The sequence below is a fragment of the Eufriesea mexicana genome, unplaced genomic scaffold (genome assembly GCF_001483705.2).
Source record: "Eufriesea mexicana isolate 0111107269 unplaced genomic scaffold, ASM148370v2 scaffold630, whole genome shotgun sequence".
Classification (NCBI taxonomy): Eukaryota; Metazoa; Arthropoda; class Insecta; order Hymenoptera; family Apidae; genus Eufriesea; species Eufriesea mexicana.
Genome location: NW_016908822.1, coordinates 1 through 14,342, shown reverse-complemented (window position 1 = coordinate 14,342; position 14,342 = coordinate 1). Strand labels below are relative to the sequence as shown.

At 44.8% G+C, this 14,342-nt stretch overlaps 1 protein-coding gene across 1 annotated transcript; it reads left to right on the top strand.

Annotated features, from left to right (window-relative positions):
- Nucleotides 1–397: 397 nt before the first annotated feature.
- Nucleotides 398–3,136, top strand: LOC108546374 (uncharacterized). The gene is made up of 5 exons (XM_017898423.1): nt 398–411; nt 1,602–1,697; nt 1,760–1,923; nt 2,010–2,226; nt 3,004–3,136. Exons 1-5 carry the CDS (start codon nt 398–400, stop codon nt 3,134–3,136), a joined length of 624 nt encoding a protein of 207 aa, XP_017753912.1.
- Nucleotides 3,137–14,342: the final 11,206 nt, after the last annotated feature.

Sequence of the window (14,342 nt, the reverse complement as noted above, 5' to 3'; positions counted from 1 at the left end):
ATATCATTCGCATAGTCCAACGAATCCAAGGAACCGAGCGATTTTCCAATACCTTCCTTCCCTTGAATACACATCGAACTTCTCGCGATTCCATTCCAATGCAATTGTAATCCGCGCGATCGATCGCGGCCGCCAGGCATCCGGAAGCTGGAACCGTGAGGATCGACCGAGTCGATGATCGACCGAAGATCTCTCTCTAGAAACACGACCTACACCGTTCGCGTCTGGAGAACAAAGTTCCGTGACGTAAAACATCGTTTCTGATTCGTCGAGCAGGCCGAGTCCGATGCTCGTTAAGTTTCTTCGTCCGTTGCTGGTGGCTGGCCCGGTACCAGCACAGGGTGGCGCAACTTTCCACCCCTACTCGACACGCTTTCTTATCGGGCGATCGGTCATAATGGCGACCGATAAGTGCATAGGAAGGCGAAAAACAACGGGGAAGATAGGAGAGAGAGAAGGTGGTGAAACGGGACGGCTGAAAGAGAGGAAGGAGAGACAGCTAGAGCAAAGAATTAGAGGTCTCGTTGGCCAAAAGGGAGGGCAGCTGCCGGAAAAGCGGAACGGAAGATCGGCCGAGAGAAAAGTTTCGAAGCGGCAGGAGGCCGGGAGGCAGAAGAGGGTAACACAGTGGAAGAAACGGGACCAGGGAGGTCGGGTAGGGCTGGAAAAAGAAAAGCTTCACGCTATTTTAATCCAGGAGTGGGTGTCCCAGCTAGAAGCGGATTTAATCAACGCCCATTATGCGCGCTCTCGCTGGAATGATACAGTTTTGTTCGAGTTTCTTCGGGACTTTTCGCGCCGACGGCTCTGAAAGAAGAGCTATCCGTGCTCCAGGTTACCAATTACCACCTGGAAACTTATTCCGCGACTCTCTGCGCTCTGTTCCTCTTCTCCCTTCCGTCCAACCCCCGGCCTCGTGCGCCGTCCTTCTATCGCGCCTTAATTAACGACACCGGATACGCCCGAAGAGACTCGGCGACACGGAAACCGACGATTTCACTTTCTTCCGTGCCTCTGATTTTTCCTGTCCGCACCCTCGTCGTCATGGTTATCGAATTCCAACAACGCCGTTGTTTCCCTGCGCCCGGATCCCGCCGTTCGCCAGTGAATATGTTTTGTTATGGATCCGTCGTAAGGAGGACACCGCGGAGGCCATGTTGGGCAAACTTGCGAGGATACGCGACCGACTTGAGTAACAACTTCGAAATCACAGCCGGAATTCGGATGATTCCATCTTTTTCCGTTCGTTCCGCTACGACTCGCGAGCAAATCATTATACGTGACCAAGTTGAACATAAACAGCACTCGAATACCGAAGAATAAGTTAGGTTTGATTAAAATCGGGAAAAACATATGTAGTTCATTTCTATATATGTATATATATGTAGTTTAAATAAAGATGAACAAAGAAAGCTTCTTTTGGTTCCATTTGACGTTACGTAACGAAGCTTCACGCAACACTACTCTCTCGAAAAGATGGACCCTCTTTTTGCCTAATTGCTCTTATGGAGGCATCATTCTCACCCTTGACGATAGATGGATTTACAATTTCCAAACTTAGAGTATTTTAAACTATAGTAACCTAAACTATGGTATCCTAGACTATGGTATCCTAGACTAGGGCACCCTAGATTATGGCACTTTAGATTATGGTACCCTAGATTATGGTACCCTAGATTATGGTACCCTAGATTATGGTATCCTAGACTATGGTATCCTAGGCTATGATATCCTAGAACTATGGTATCCTAGACTATAGTATCCTAGACTATGGCACCCTAGATTATGGTACCCTAGATTATGGTATCCTAGATTATGGTATCCTAGACTATGGTATCCTAGGCTATGGTATCCTAGATTATCGTACGCTAAATTATGGTACCCTAAACTATGATATCCTAGCCTATGGTATCCTAGGCTATGGTATCCTAGACTATGGTTACCCTACACTATGGTACCCTACACTATGGTATCCTACACTATGATATCCTAGAACTATGGTATCCTAGACTATAGTATCCTAGACTATGCCACCCTAGATTATGGTACCCTAGATTATGGTATCCTAGACTATGGTATCCTAGGCTATGGTATCCTAGGCTATGGTATCCTAGATTATCGTACGCTAAATTATGGTACCCTAAACTATGATATCCTAGTCCATGGTATCCTAGGCTATGGTATCCTTGGCTATGGTATCCTAGAACTATGGTATCCTAGACTATGGTATCCTAGACTATAGTATCCCCGTTTAAGACAGGGCCTGCTAAGGTAGCCTTACCGATGTGTCCCAGAACCAAACACACCCCTTCCTTTTCCTTTCATTCCTTCTAGCACCACCGTCATATCGAAGATACCTGCAACCAGCCGATCACAGCAATTTCGGGGGGAGGACCCCCCACGTCCTTAAAAACTACCCTCGCTCCTTCGATCGCCGAAACTATTACAAACGTTTCCCCGATGGGTCTGGTTTTCGTCCTATCCATTAATTTTCTTTCACCTTCTCTCACTTTCTCTTTTACAGCTCTTTTCCGTTCTGTGCCCCTCAGTTCTTCAGTCCACTACGAATCCGATCGTATTCACATTCTAGTGAAATCTGATTTACCATTTTGAGGCTTCCACTAATGTCTACGGAAACACGCGTGATCTGACAGTGTCTCATTGTCATACAGACATCGGTGGAATCATAAATGTTCCGCAGCCAGCAAAGAGGGAACTTAGACGTGATTAAAATGACGGAAAGCACGCGGTCGGATTCGCTGCTGTATAAAGTTGGCCGTGATTCCAAGGAGCATCCCGGTGAGACCTGGTTCGCGATTGACGAACGGGTTTGGAATCTCAAACAGGAGACCCAGTGGCGGCATGTATCGACGCGGAGTTAAAAATTGCAGACGTGGAAGGACTGCTGCGAGGCCTGCGTCGCTGAAATTGAGCGAGGAAAGTATACAACCCGTGGAAAGAGGAATTAATGCACGAATATTGAATAACGTTTCCCCTTACGAGCTCTGAAGAAGTCGTTGCGTTGCAAATGAGAGCTGAGATCAAGTTCAATCCCTTTGGATGCATCTGTGATTCTTGGGGTAACTTGATGTTGCGAGATGAGGAGACTCAGGGAGTTGGATTCCCGGTAGACTGATAAAGTTACGCTTACTATGTGCACTCTGATTTTCCACTCTGATTTTCCTCATAACGTACTTAGAACGCGATAATAGATTCTATTCCAGATCTTCCTATGAAAATCTTTGCTCGTTGTTATGTGAAAGTCTCTCGAGTTTGAGACGCGTTCACTCGTACGAGCATCCCCGATGTCATTGCTTCGTGCAAGTTCCGTTCAAAATGTATCTACGCTTGCTATTCATCCCATTATCGAAGATATCTTTTGGATTAGTTACGTGGCTTTCGAATTTTCCCAGGTGTCCATCTATATGACCACGAGGACAATGCTATTAGGCCACGCGTTGATTAGCTACGCGTAGATCACAGTAATCTATACACTATCATCCTATTTTAACAAACCTATTATGAAATAGTAATGAAAGATTCAGCACTCTACTATGCGATTCCTCTCACGAAATTATCAAAACGGGATTTTCTGAGGATTTCCAGACAAATCAAGGATATCTTGTTCAGTCATCTCAAACGAAAAATCGCTCTACAGCACGAAGAATCTTCTAAACCCGAAATTCTCGCAAATTTTCTACAATGACACGAGAAAGGAAATTTCTTCCCGTAATTTTCGAGAAAAATTAATTTCTCAACGACAGCGAGACTCTCGAGAAATTGGAATTCCCGATACGAAAGATCGATATTCTTGCGAACAGCGAGAAAAATAGGATCATAAATCGGACGGTTGTTTTCGAGATTAATCGTCCATAATTAACGCGGTTCGCGAAGCATCCCGATCGACCAGACGGAAGTATTTACCCCCGGCACTCGGTCGATACAGACTAATTGTAGGATTATCCCTTAATCTGACAGTAACGTTCGATTGGCCGGGAACAGGAATCGCGCGATGTTTACTTAATTACCAGCAACGCTATCGCGGAGTTACATCGGCCGCGCCTCTGCCGGTGAATCGATGTACCAAACGGCTGGACGCATAAAAGTTTCAATCGAGAAGGGTTAATTTTCCGAGTAGAAAGCCCCCGCACTCTCGACGTATGAATTCGCCATAACGCCAAGTAATTCCGCGTTAAACATTCAACGATTAATCACCCGGTGTTTAGGCACGCCGCCCACTTAACCAACCCCCTCGAGGAATTACCAATGGAATTCTCTGCTCGACCGTTTCCGACGCGAGTATTTATGCTCTTTTAAAGACGAAGTGGCCCGAAGAGAGGAAAAGCGTCTCGTTGAGGAAGAAAAATGGCGGCTGCACAAAGGACCAACCGCGAGAGGTTCGTTTTCCTTTTTGAATAGGCGGCTTGGAAAATGCTCGTAAACATCAGCGGTTGCTCTTCACGCGTCGAAACAGCGGCAACCATTCTGCCTTTTGCCGTGTAATCGATCATTTTACGAGCCGGGATTTCTCAGCCCGCTGCGTTGTAACAAACGAATTTTTAAATCCGACCAACGCCGGGGAAAACGAACGAAAAGCGCGAGAAAATATCTTCGAATTCGACGCGCGGCATTCGAAGAGGGTGACTTTGACCAGCGTAGCGGAGGGGTTGAAAGAGGCTCGGCGAGGGGTGCACCGTTCGACTAACAATGAAAAATAGCCGGGCGAACCGAGCCATCTTTCGCGATCAGCCCGAACAGGGGAAATATATCTGCCGACCCTGTACGGCCGGCAGAAGAAACGGCTCGGTGGCTGCAATTACAGGGAGAACGGACGCGAAATTAATGCCAATCGATTTCGTGCAAGCCGTAGATTTCCGGGCGCCCTGGTCCGGCCGAACTCTCTCAAAAATTAACGACGACAAGTCCATTCGGGGTCTTACTTGTTAGTTTTCCTCGAGACACCACTGGGAAAGCCGTTGAATCACGGTCGATGGAGATGGAGACACGGATAGGGAGGATGAAAGGTTGGATGAAAGGACAGGGACAGGGGTGAGAAGAAGGGACGTACAAATTGGGAAAAGCGGAAAAACAGCGCTGGATGCCGGCTGCAACTGGGCTAGCGGGTGGCAGGGTGCAGGGAGGGTGCTCTATGGCGGTAATTATGGTGGTTGATGAGAGTTTCACGCTGGGTCGGACCGCAGCCACCATCGAGCCTGTACCACGGCGAAACTGTGGTGACTCCGTGTGTGTTTGGCAGAGTATTGCCTGGATATAGAGTGAACGAGGCTACCAGTTCACCGTATGTCAGCGGCACGCGTGCCGGACGTTAATGTCCGCGGACTGTTGCGGGACGAAAAGATCGGCCGATCGAGTATCGAAGCTCGCTTTCTTCCTGCAACTGCACCGATAAATGGAGGGATATTTGTCTTTCCGGCAAGCTGGCTTCTCACCTTTCATCGACCAACTTTCCACTAACTTTCCGGCAACTTTCGCTGCTGGGAAGGGGGTTGCTAGGGCGCGAGACACGGGGGATCCCGGACGACTTTCGTCCGCCACGAGTGTTCGGATTGTAGGATCAGAGATCGGTCGGACGGAAATTAATTGGCAGAGTTGTGCAACTGTAACGCGGAGTTAGGTTTAATACACTCGATGGCGATGTTTAATATGCTGACGGCCCTGGTGGTCATGGATGACCGGTGCTAGGACTCTCAGTGACGCTCTGTGGTCGATGAAATGTGGCGGCAGAATGTGCGCGCCAGGAACGTTTACAATTTTGGAAATGTAATTAATGAGAAATAATGAAACATATCGCAGACTTTCGTTTTTCAAATATTATTAACCCGTTCGCTGTCAACTGCTAGACCTCTCGTAGTAAGCGTATGTTGTTTGGATTGGTTGCAATTGATCGCGGAATAAGTTGACAGCTGTTTGAGTTAGGAATTATTATACAAGATGAACAATTTTTTAAATTGTAAATGCCATTTTAGTATTTTGTCTGTAACTAAAGATTATTAAATTTCTCGAAATTCCATGTTTGCTTTGAAATAAAATCTTGGCTCCCAGGGCAAGACTCTAAATTTGTTTGACAGCGAATGGGTTAAGTTGCCTAATTTTTTGAAGATGTAATATTCATTTTTCTTTTTTTTTCTTTTCTCTGCCTTCCTTACACACGCGAACATAGAATTGATATTAAAATTGTAACTGGAGGAAAATGTAATTGTGTTGAAACGGAAAAATTTGAATTTGCCGGGCTCTGGAAAGGAGTATCGATTCCTGATCGATTGGAGTCCCTGTTTTTGGTCCTGAGAACCCCAATGGAATATAAGAAAGAGTCTTATATTTTCCAGACAACCATACGTGGTCAAAGATAAAAGTGTAATTATCAGAAATTGAATGTACGAATATAATCGTACAACATATGGTTCTAATATGGGTCAAAAGTAAACCACTCGAGATAGTGAACTCGTTAAAGTGGTATGATAAGAACAAATAGATGTATATAATTACGTTCCCACCTTGATAAAGCTCGACTGCATGTTCTCACTATCGATACCGGTAAACACGAATTACCCAAGACGATACGCGATAACCCCATAGGCGTAGGAGGCCCACGTATGACCGCTTCCCGACTTCCTCTTTCCTGTTTCCTCATTTATTCCTCATCCGTCGCGTTTTAATCATTCAAATCCCGCTTTGTCTATTATACTTGTGCCGCTGTCGCTATAACTACTCGTTATGTTTTAGCATGATCCTAATGAAACCTCGTCACGCAACGAAGAAAATAGAATAATTAACCTCATGAATATATCAGGGAGAAATTCTCTCAATTACCTCTGTGAAACTCGATATATTGAATAATTATATCATGAAATATTAATCATGTCCCGAATACTGCAATCACCGCGAATTCTCGGAACCCTGTCACCAATTTCACCCAGCCAGCTCGTAGCTAGATTTTTTCCACGCTGTACCACGCTCCCGATATCGACTGTGACATCGCTGTCATCGCTGTCAACGTTTATGCTCGCGAAGAATGCAACTCGAGGCTTTCTCGAAGCGTGCTTCCATTTTCATTACCGGCGCGCCATCTACGTTGCAGGGTTGTTGATTAGGTCTAATCGTGGGCGAGGAATTTGCTCGAACTAATTATTATTCATGGTTAAACAGATTAACCTGATAAAAATATAAATGCATCGGGTGACAAGGAAGAATAATGACAGAAATAACGAGAAAGAAATAGGATAGTATAAGAGTACCATTGGCGTAGTCAGCTATTGTTTCATATTTTCCGGCGAAGAGACACCTCGAAGAAATAAATGCACTTTTACATCTGACGTGACAGAACACCATAAATTTCTTGGTCAGTCGTAGGAACCAGTGTTCGCGGATGAGAATGATTAATTTTTCAGACTTTTCGCACCAGGGTATTGGATAACTCTCTATATTTGAAGGAAATTTCTAATTTTCGTTTTTCGATCATCCGTGTGACAAATGATCGACCTGCTTGACGAAGACAAATAAGTTGGAACTGGTATAAGAAGAACGGTATGATCTGAGATAAGAACAATTATGATATCTCGGATACGACAATGATACAATCGATAGACTGACGCGAATACGTCTCAATCCAAAGCTTTATTGCGGTACTGTCGACGAGTATATTCGTCGTGTAAAATGAAAAATTACCATTTACTATAAAAACTCGAAATTTCAATAAAATGTAATATAATTTAAAAACTTGAAATTTCAATAAAATGTAATAATAAAATCATTTGTTGGTATGTTTTCTTCATATTACCAATAAAACTGAAATGTATTTTAATAATAATAATAATAATAAATTTTTGTAAACTGATTATTTTCTCCAATTGACCGAATTATTTTATTTATTTTACTGCACACTGAAAAATACTGCACTGAAATCGACTGAATTTCTCCAAATTATTTCTTTCCTTTAATTTCCCTTTTTAGTGAATTTTATTATTTTTTGGCAATTTTTACGTTTTTAATAACGACAACATCTCAACGATGAATCGTGACTCTTTCATAGAAGAAAAATGTAATCCATCGTACATTTTACTTTACTTTTCCCGTAAAATTTATAATAGCAGTATGTCCCCTGCGTTCGATGTACAGACGTCATTGCTTGATCTCAATTCCACATTCTACGACGAACTAAATTCCGCGTTTAACTGGTTAACGCGTAAACGAGTAGCAAATGATGTGATAGCTGAACGATTAGAGTCGAAAAGTGGGGTTATCAGCGAAGGGTTCGACGGAGAATGCACTCCAGCTCGTGCACTCGTGTTCAGTTCGCGGAACCCTGACCAGCGAGTCATCTGTGCACGGCACAAGCCATTTCCTTCCTCCTTTTTCCCCTTTTTCGTTTCTAAACCAGGAGAAATCCTGGATGGACAGGTCTGTTTTCGTGCGTTTCGGAAAAGCTTCCGGATGCAATGGCGGCGCATCGTTTTGGCCCACCGCTCGTCGGAATTTCTTCTCTAATTTTTCCCCGGCCGATGCTCTCCTTTTGTTCGGCCGAGAATCGCCGAGTGCTCGCTGGAAACGAATGTAAATACGAAACGAGGAGAGCTGCCGGCGAGAATGGGCCGACTGCGCCCTGTTCCCTTCCTACCTACCCCCGTCATCTTTTCTTCCGCGCCAGTCAACCCTCTTCCTTCGATCTCGCATTTGTTCCCCGAGGATGGCCGGAAAGTGGCAGAAATAATTACGGGATTGTGTTTTCCCGTCTTCCGAAAAATTTACGTCCACCTTCTCGTCCCTGTGTTTCAACCCCGTCGTCGTCTACGTTCTACCCGGCCAACCCCGGCGTTCCCCGTCCCCGCGCCCCGTGCACCTGGCTACTGTTTTATGAATTTCGCGAATTCTGAAAGACACGCAGCATTCTGCGCGCCGTGACGCGCAGCATTCATGTCCCCGCTGTGTCCCGCCATTTCTATGCGGTCCACCCGCATTGAAACACTCGGAATTGTCGCAAGATTTATTCGAATACTACCCCTCTAGGGAAACCTCGCCGATCTCTCTCGTTCTCCGAATTATTTCTCCTCTCTCCTTCATTCTCCTTTTCATTTGCTGTTTCTTTCTCTATTTCTACCCCTACTCCCAGTTTAAAAAACGACCCCTCCTCGAGGATATCGTTTTTAAACAGGGCTTTATAACATCCAGTGAACCGGAGACGGAAAAGTTTTGCTGCGATTCTGCGGTCTGTCTGCTCGAAATGGCCGGATATACGGGGGAAATTTGAATGGACGGAGAGCAGAGTGGCGTTGACTGGAGAAAACTGAACGTTACGAGTAGAGTGGAAGAGAGAAAGCTTTCAGCGAGGGACGGCGTGAATTATCAACGTGGGAATGCGTTAACTAATTCAGCGTAACGAGAACTTATCGCGTGCGAACGCGACACGGAGCAGCGACAAGCTGAGAACCACTGCCGACCCCTAGCCGCCATTTTTCAAAGCCGTTTCCTACCGAAAACGACCGCCCGACCCGGCGGAATTTCATTTTACATTTTCCGATTTATTTCGTCGCGAACACGCGCCCTCCCTCTGTTTCGACGCCGCTATCCCGCCACGACGCCTACCCGATTCCTTGCGTCTACCCACCGAACAAATTGCGCTCTATCGATCAAAAAATTCGGGATCAAGCCGACGTGTAGCCCGTGCTGCAGGGAACGAGATGAGATCGCGGGCTAAGATGTCGAACGTCGCGGCGTTCACTGACGTCGTGACGCATGTGCCATTTGGTCACCTGTGACGTTCCGATTGGTTTCGAATGGTGACTAGACGGAGATTAAAATGCAGTTCCTGCGGTTTTCGCAAAATTTTGATTTCGTCTGATCCAATCTTGTTTGCTGTCTACGTTACTGAGAGATGGGAGCAATAGCTGAGCAGTTGACCACGTGTGACATCAAAAATGTGTCAACAGGAACTCTAAAACAAGTTGAGGTTTGTTGAGTACGTTGCTAGTCATCGAAACTATGTCTATCAACGACAAAATGGCAATTTCTTTGATCACATCAGACACTTTGATCACATATTTTGAGACAGCAGTCATTATGCCAATTATTCCACTGAGGGTCCAACGAATGTCAAACTTTCTCGGACATATATAGGCAGGAAGAGAAGGTAGGTGGAAAAATAAGTCTAAGACACTGTGGCGAATTTCGCTTTCTTAGTTTCATAGACATCAAGGCAATTTCTGCTTTGCTATCCTACGTCCGATACAATATTGACCGCTTCTTGCCGGTCACCGCAGCTCGCTAGTCTTACAGATGAACTCTGACACTTACCACGTTCCTATCATTCGCTTTCTTCGTTTCCTAGACATGGAGTCACCATTTGGTAATAGGAATACACTTGACCACACGGGAAATCCCACTTGTTCCAATAGAGCCCAAGCCTAACCAAATACTCGGACCCTAACCAGACTATTATCTAGGAACTGTCAACCCTGCATCCCAGAAACGCGTGTAATTCGATTCCCAATTTGTTCTAGTTTCTTCCACCAAATTCTAGTCCAGTCTCCTCCCCAGGATCTTCAGAATTCAACCATAGTCTTGGATCTCATCGCGATCCCTTTGAAAACACTCGTCCATCGACTGTCATGAAATTTTCCACCCCTGGAGACAACGCTGACTATAATTCGTATCTCGGACAGCTATAACCGGTACAAAAGCCGAAAGATTAAACGAACAAGAAGACCCCGTTACGCTTCCCTTTAAACTCCTGTTCTTCCTCTGCCAGAAGACAACAAGAAGCTCTTGTCGCGATGAGGATGATAGATTCGAAGCTTAAACGCGGCGGGAACACGGGTTCGTTGTGTTTGCGAGAAGATGCTGGAATATACGGGTATAATGCGGCATAAGTTAAGAGGGACGGAGCTGGGCCAAGTTTGTCAGGGATACGCAAAAACGTAAAACAGGCAAGTTCGTAAACAGCTCGGCAGCAGTTCGCGAACTGTTCGTCACAGGGCGCGTGGAGACCTCGCGCACCCTCTTGGCCCGGCACAAAGAAGACATTTGCGAGCTATTTCTTTGATCTTATCGCCGGGGCCGAAGTACCCGTAAAAACGTGCCGGTGGATAGCGACCGAGAGCCAAGTTAGTTGGAAGCTGTTCGAGGAACTTGTCGTTCAACCACCCACCCACAGCGTGTCTCTCGAGCCGCGACCCTCCAGCGGGCTTCTAGAGTGGCCACCACCCCCGAAACGGCACGAGTGAATCAAGCGACCAGACGAACGGATGACGATGTTTTCTTGCTGGAATTTCCACTGATTTCGAAATACCGGGCTGTCGGAGAAATCCAGGCTATTTCTGTTCTTTGTTTCGCCCATTTTTTCTCCTTTTTCCTCGCTAATATCGTAGGATACCATTTTCAAGGGAGTTGCGAGTCGGCTGTTGCCAACAAAAACAAATTATAATATCGATATCGATCGATATTTTCTAGAAGGAAATGGAAAAGTTATTCCAGATAATAAAATTAAGTTACGTGGCTGCCCCACAGGGAGATGAAACGTGGGTTATGGAAAATATAAAAGCGTGGTCCTTAACAACTAAAACAGAGTCCTTAAGTTTATTTCAAGTATTAGCGATTATGGTAGATTGAGATCAAAAATTCGAGAGATGCAGAGCACTTTCTTTCTGAAAATTTGGAATAATTTTCTTTGACCGCGTATCGAATTTTCTGTAAATTCTAGAATATGGAAGATAATATTTTATTATCTTATTTCGAGGTAAAATAATTTTTGATGCCATTAAGGGGACTTGTGCCATTTTGGTGCCCATTGTGCTGCTAAATTTTTGGACCTTCCTTTGAACCTTTGCATTTGGATTTTTGGATTTTTGGATCTCGATCTTCTGAGGAGTAGATGCGAAAAGCTCCCAGTAATTAATTTAAGTTTTAAAAAAGCTTTAATTTCAAGCTTCTTTCTCAAGATCTCAAATATTTCAGAATTCACTGAGGTCTGGATAATACTGTGCCAATTTTCCAAAATTTTCGACTCAAAATTACCAAACTACCAATTTTTAAAATCCCAATTCTAAAGATCTAATTGAGAAAGATTCACTCTGTTGGAAACAGACAGCTAAACGGTATAAGTCTAGACACGAAGCGCCCGAAAATTAAATACCGTGACTGAAACTTAATAAACAAAGCTGTTCAAAATGGCTAACTAACTGGATCATTCGCATCCACTGACAAGCTCCCCGTGAAGAAAGCAAGGAAACTTGGAATTGCAACGGAGACATTATTAACGAACAGTTAACGAATCCCCGAAGGATGGTTCCCCGGCGAAGAAAGCTGGCTTACAAACAGGGGATGAAAGTCGAATTTGGTAAACATCCCTTAGTTCGAAGTAACTGAGCGAACTCGTTAGTGGAAGCTTTAATCAGCTCGGAGAAAGACATTTCGATAGCTTTTCGCTATAATGGGACGCTTGATGCGACAATAAGCGGGGAATGGGGTTGTTTGCCGGAACAGGCGTGCCTCGTTATCAATGCACGGAATCAAAGAGTCTTATACCGACCCTGTCCAGCTTCAAAGGTGCCTGGATCGTTAATTAAGCGATGGTCTACCGTGGAAATTCGGAAATTCGCCGGGAAGAACGCGGGATATTCCACCCCCGTTATTAACGAGTCCCCCTGCTGGAAAAATTATATCTCGTATCTGACGCCAAAATTACGATACCTGATATCGCGGAGGAAAAGTTTATTCGACTGGAATTCACTTCAAATTTCCACGGACCGCGTCGCGGATCTCCGCGCGAGAGAGCCGATTTGAAAAGCCTCCCGCGATGCACAATACACTTCAGCAACGTGAAATATGGAGAACCCCGGCACAGAGGTATTGCATAAATCACACGTTCGCAGAAAAATTTCGGCCGGAAAAAAAGAGAGGAGACTAGGCTACACGCGGGATACGTTTTCCCCTTGTTCCCTCTGTCATTCCGCTGTTCCTCCGTTTCGCGGGAATCGGTAACGGGGTGAAAATGAAGTTCGAAGGGTCGCGCGACGCTGACGCGAGGGAACAGGAAAAGGGAGAAAACAAGGGCAGAGAGGCGACGGGCCTCGAAGAATGCAGCGATCGCTAATCTCGTGGAAAGCTTTGAAAGTATCGACTTCATCGGCTCAGTGAGTCGACCGAGCTACCTGAAACTACAGACTAGGCTGATCGAAGGTAATCTGATAAGGGAATTCTTCTGACAGAGAATGGGGATGAGAGAGGGGAATGAAAGGGAAGAAGAAGAGGAGGTGGAGGAACCGTCGCCAGGAAAATATCTCCAGCTGACACTTAACTTTCAAGAAGGAGCCGTACTCTCTAAAATGATCAGCCTCCCTTTAGCCAATAGCTGATGGCCTCACTGCCTTGTCATGATTGCCTCTCGAGCCGCAGGCAGCTTGCCAGAAGCCTGGTCTCCGCTTGTCTCCTTTCCAGGCAGAAAATTCTGTCCAGAACGATTCGTATCACTTGTTACGTGGTGGCATGCGGACCACACCACGTGACAGTCGCAACTGCATTTCTCCACGGATGCTGCAACCCTTGCGGATCGATTATGCCACGCTCCACGACACCCTCTTGTTTTCCCTGCCTGCGAGGATTCCATCGAGAACCTCGCTTCGGTAGGGATTACCATTTTTATCCTGGCTGTTTATCATTTAGACAGAGAACCAATCTTCGACTCTCTTGAGTTTGATCGTCCTGGCAGGCCTAGGAGTGGTTTGGACATGGTCCGTGTATTTACCGATAAATATTTAAGATACTTAATCGAGGGGCTATATTTATCGACGAATTTTTAAAGGGAAAATAACCAGTTACGAATTTTCTATGTTCTTTTTCTCACGAGATAAGGAGATTTAATGGAATTAAAAATAGGATGAAGAGGTATCATCGGGAAAATACTCTTAGACTCTTGAGTTTGCTCATCTTTGCAAGTTTAGGGGTAGTTTGGACAGAATCTATGTATTTACCGATAAATATTTAAAAATTTTGAGAAGGTTTATTGGAATTAAAAATACTATGAACAGGTATCATTGGGAAGATACTCTTCAACTCTTGAGTTTACTCATCCTCACAAGTTTAGGGGTGGTTTGGACACAGTCTATATATTTACCGATAAATATTTAAATATTTAATCGTGAGACGATATTTATTAGCGAATTTTGAGAAGGTTTATTAAAATTAAAAATAGAATGAAGAGGTATCATCAGGAAGATACACTTCGACTCTTGAGTTTGCTCATCCTCGCAGATATAGGGATGGTTTGGACACAGTCTATATATTTATCAATAAATATTTAAATATTTAATCGTGAGGCAATATTTATTGGC

What these genes read in the sequence shown, in the direction of transcription:
- LOC108546374 (XM_017898423.1), top strand. An exon ending in TTATGGTACCCTAGATTATG is followed by an intron (nt 1,698 to 1,759) that starts GTATCCTAGACT and finishes CCTAGACTATAG; the next exon opens with TATCCTAGACTATGGCACCC. An exon ending in CTATGGTATCCTAGGCTATG is followed by an intron (nt 1,924 to 2,009) that starts GTATCCTAGACT and finishes ATGGTATCCTAG; the next exon opens with ACTATAGTATCCTAGACTAT.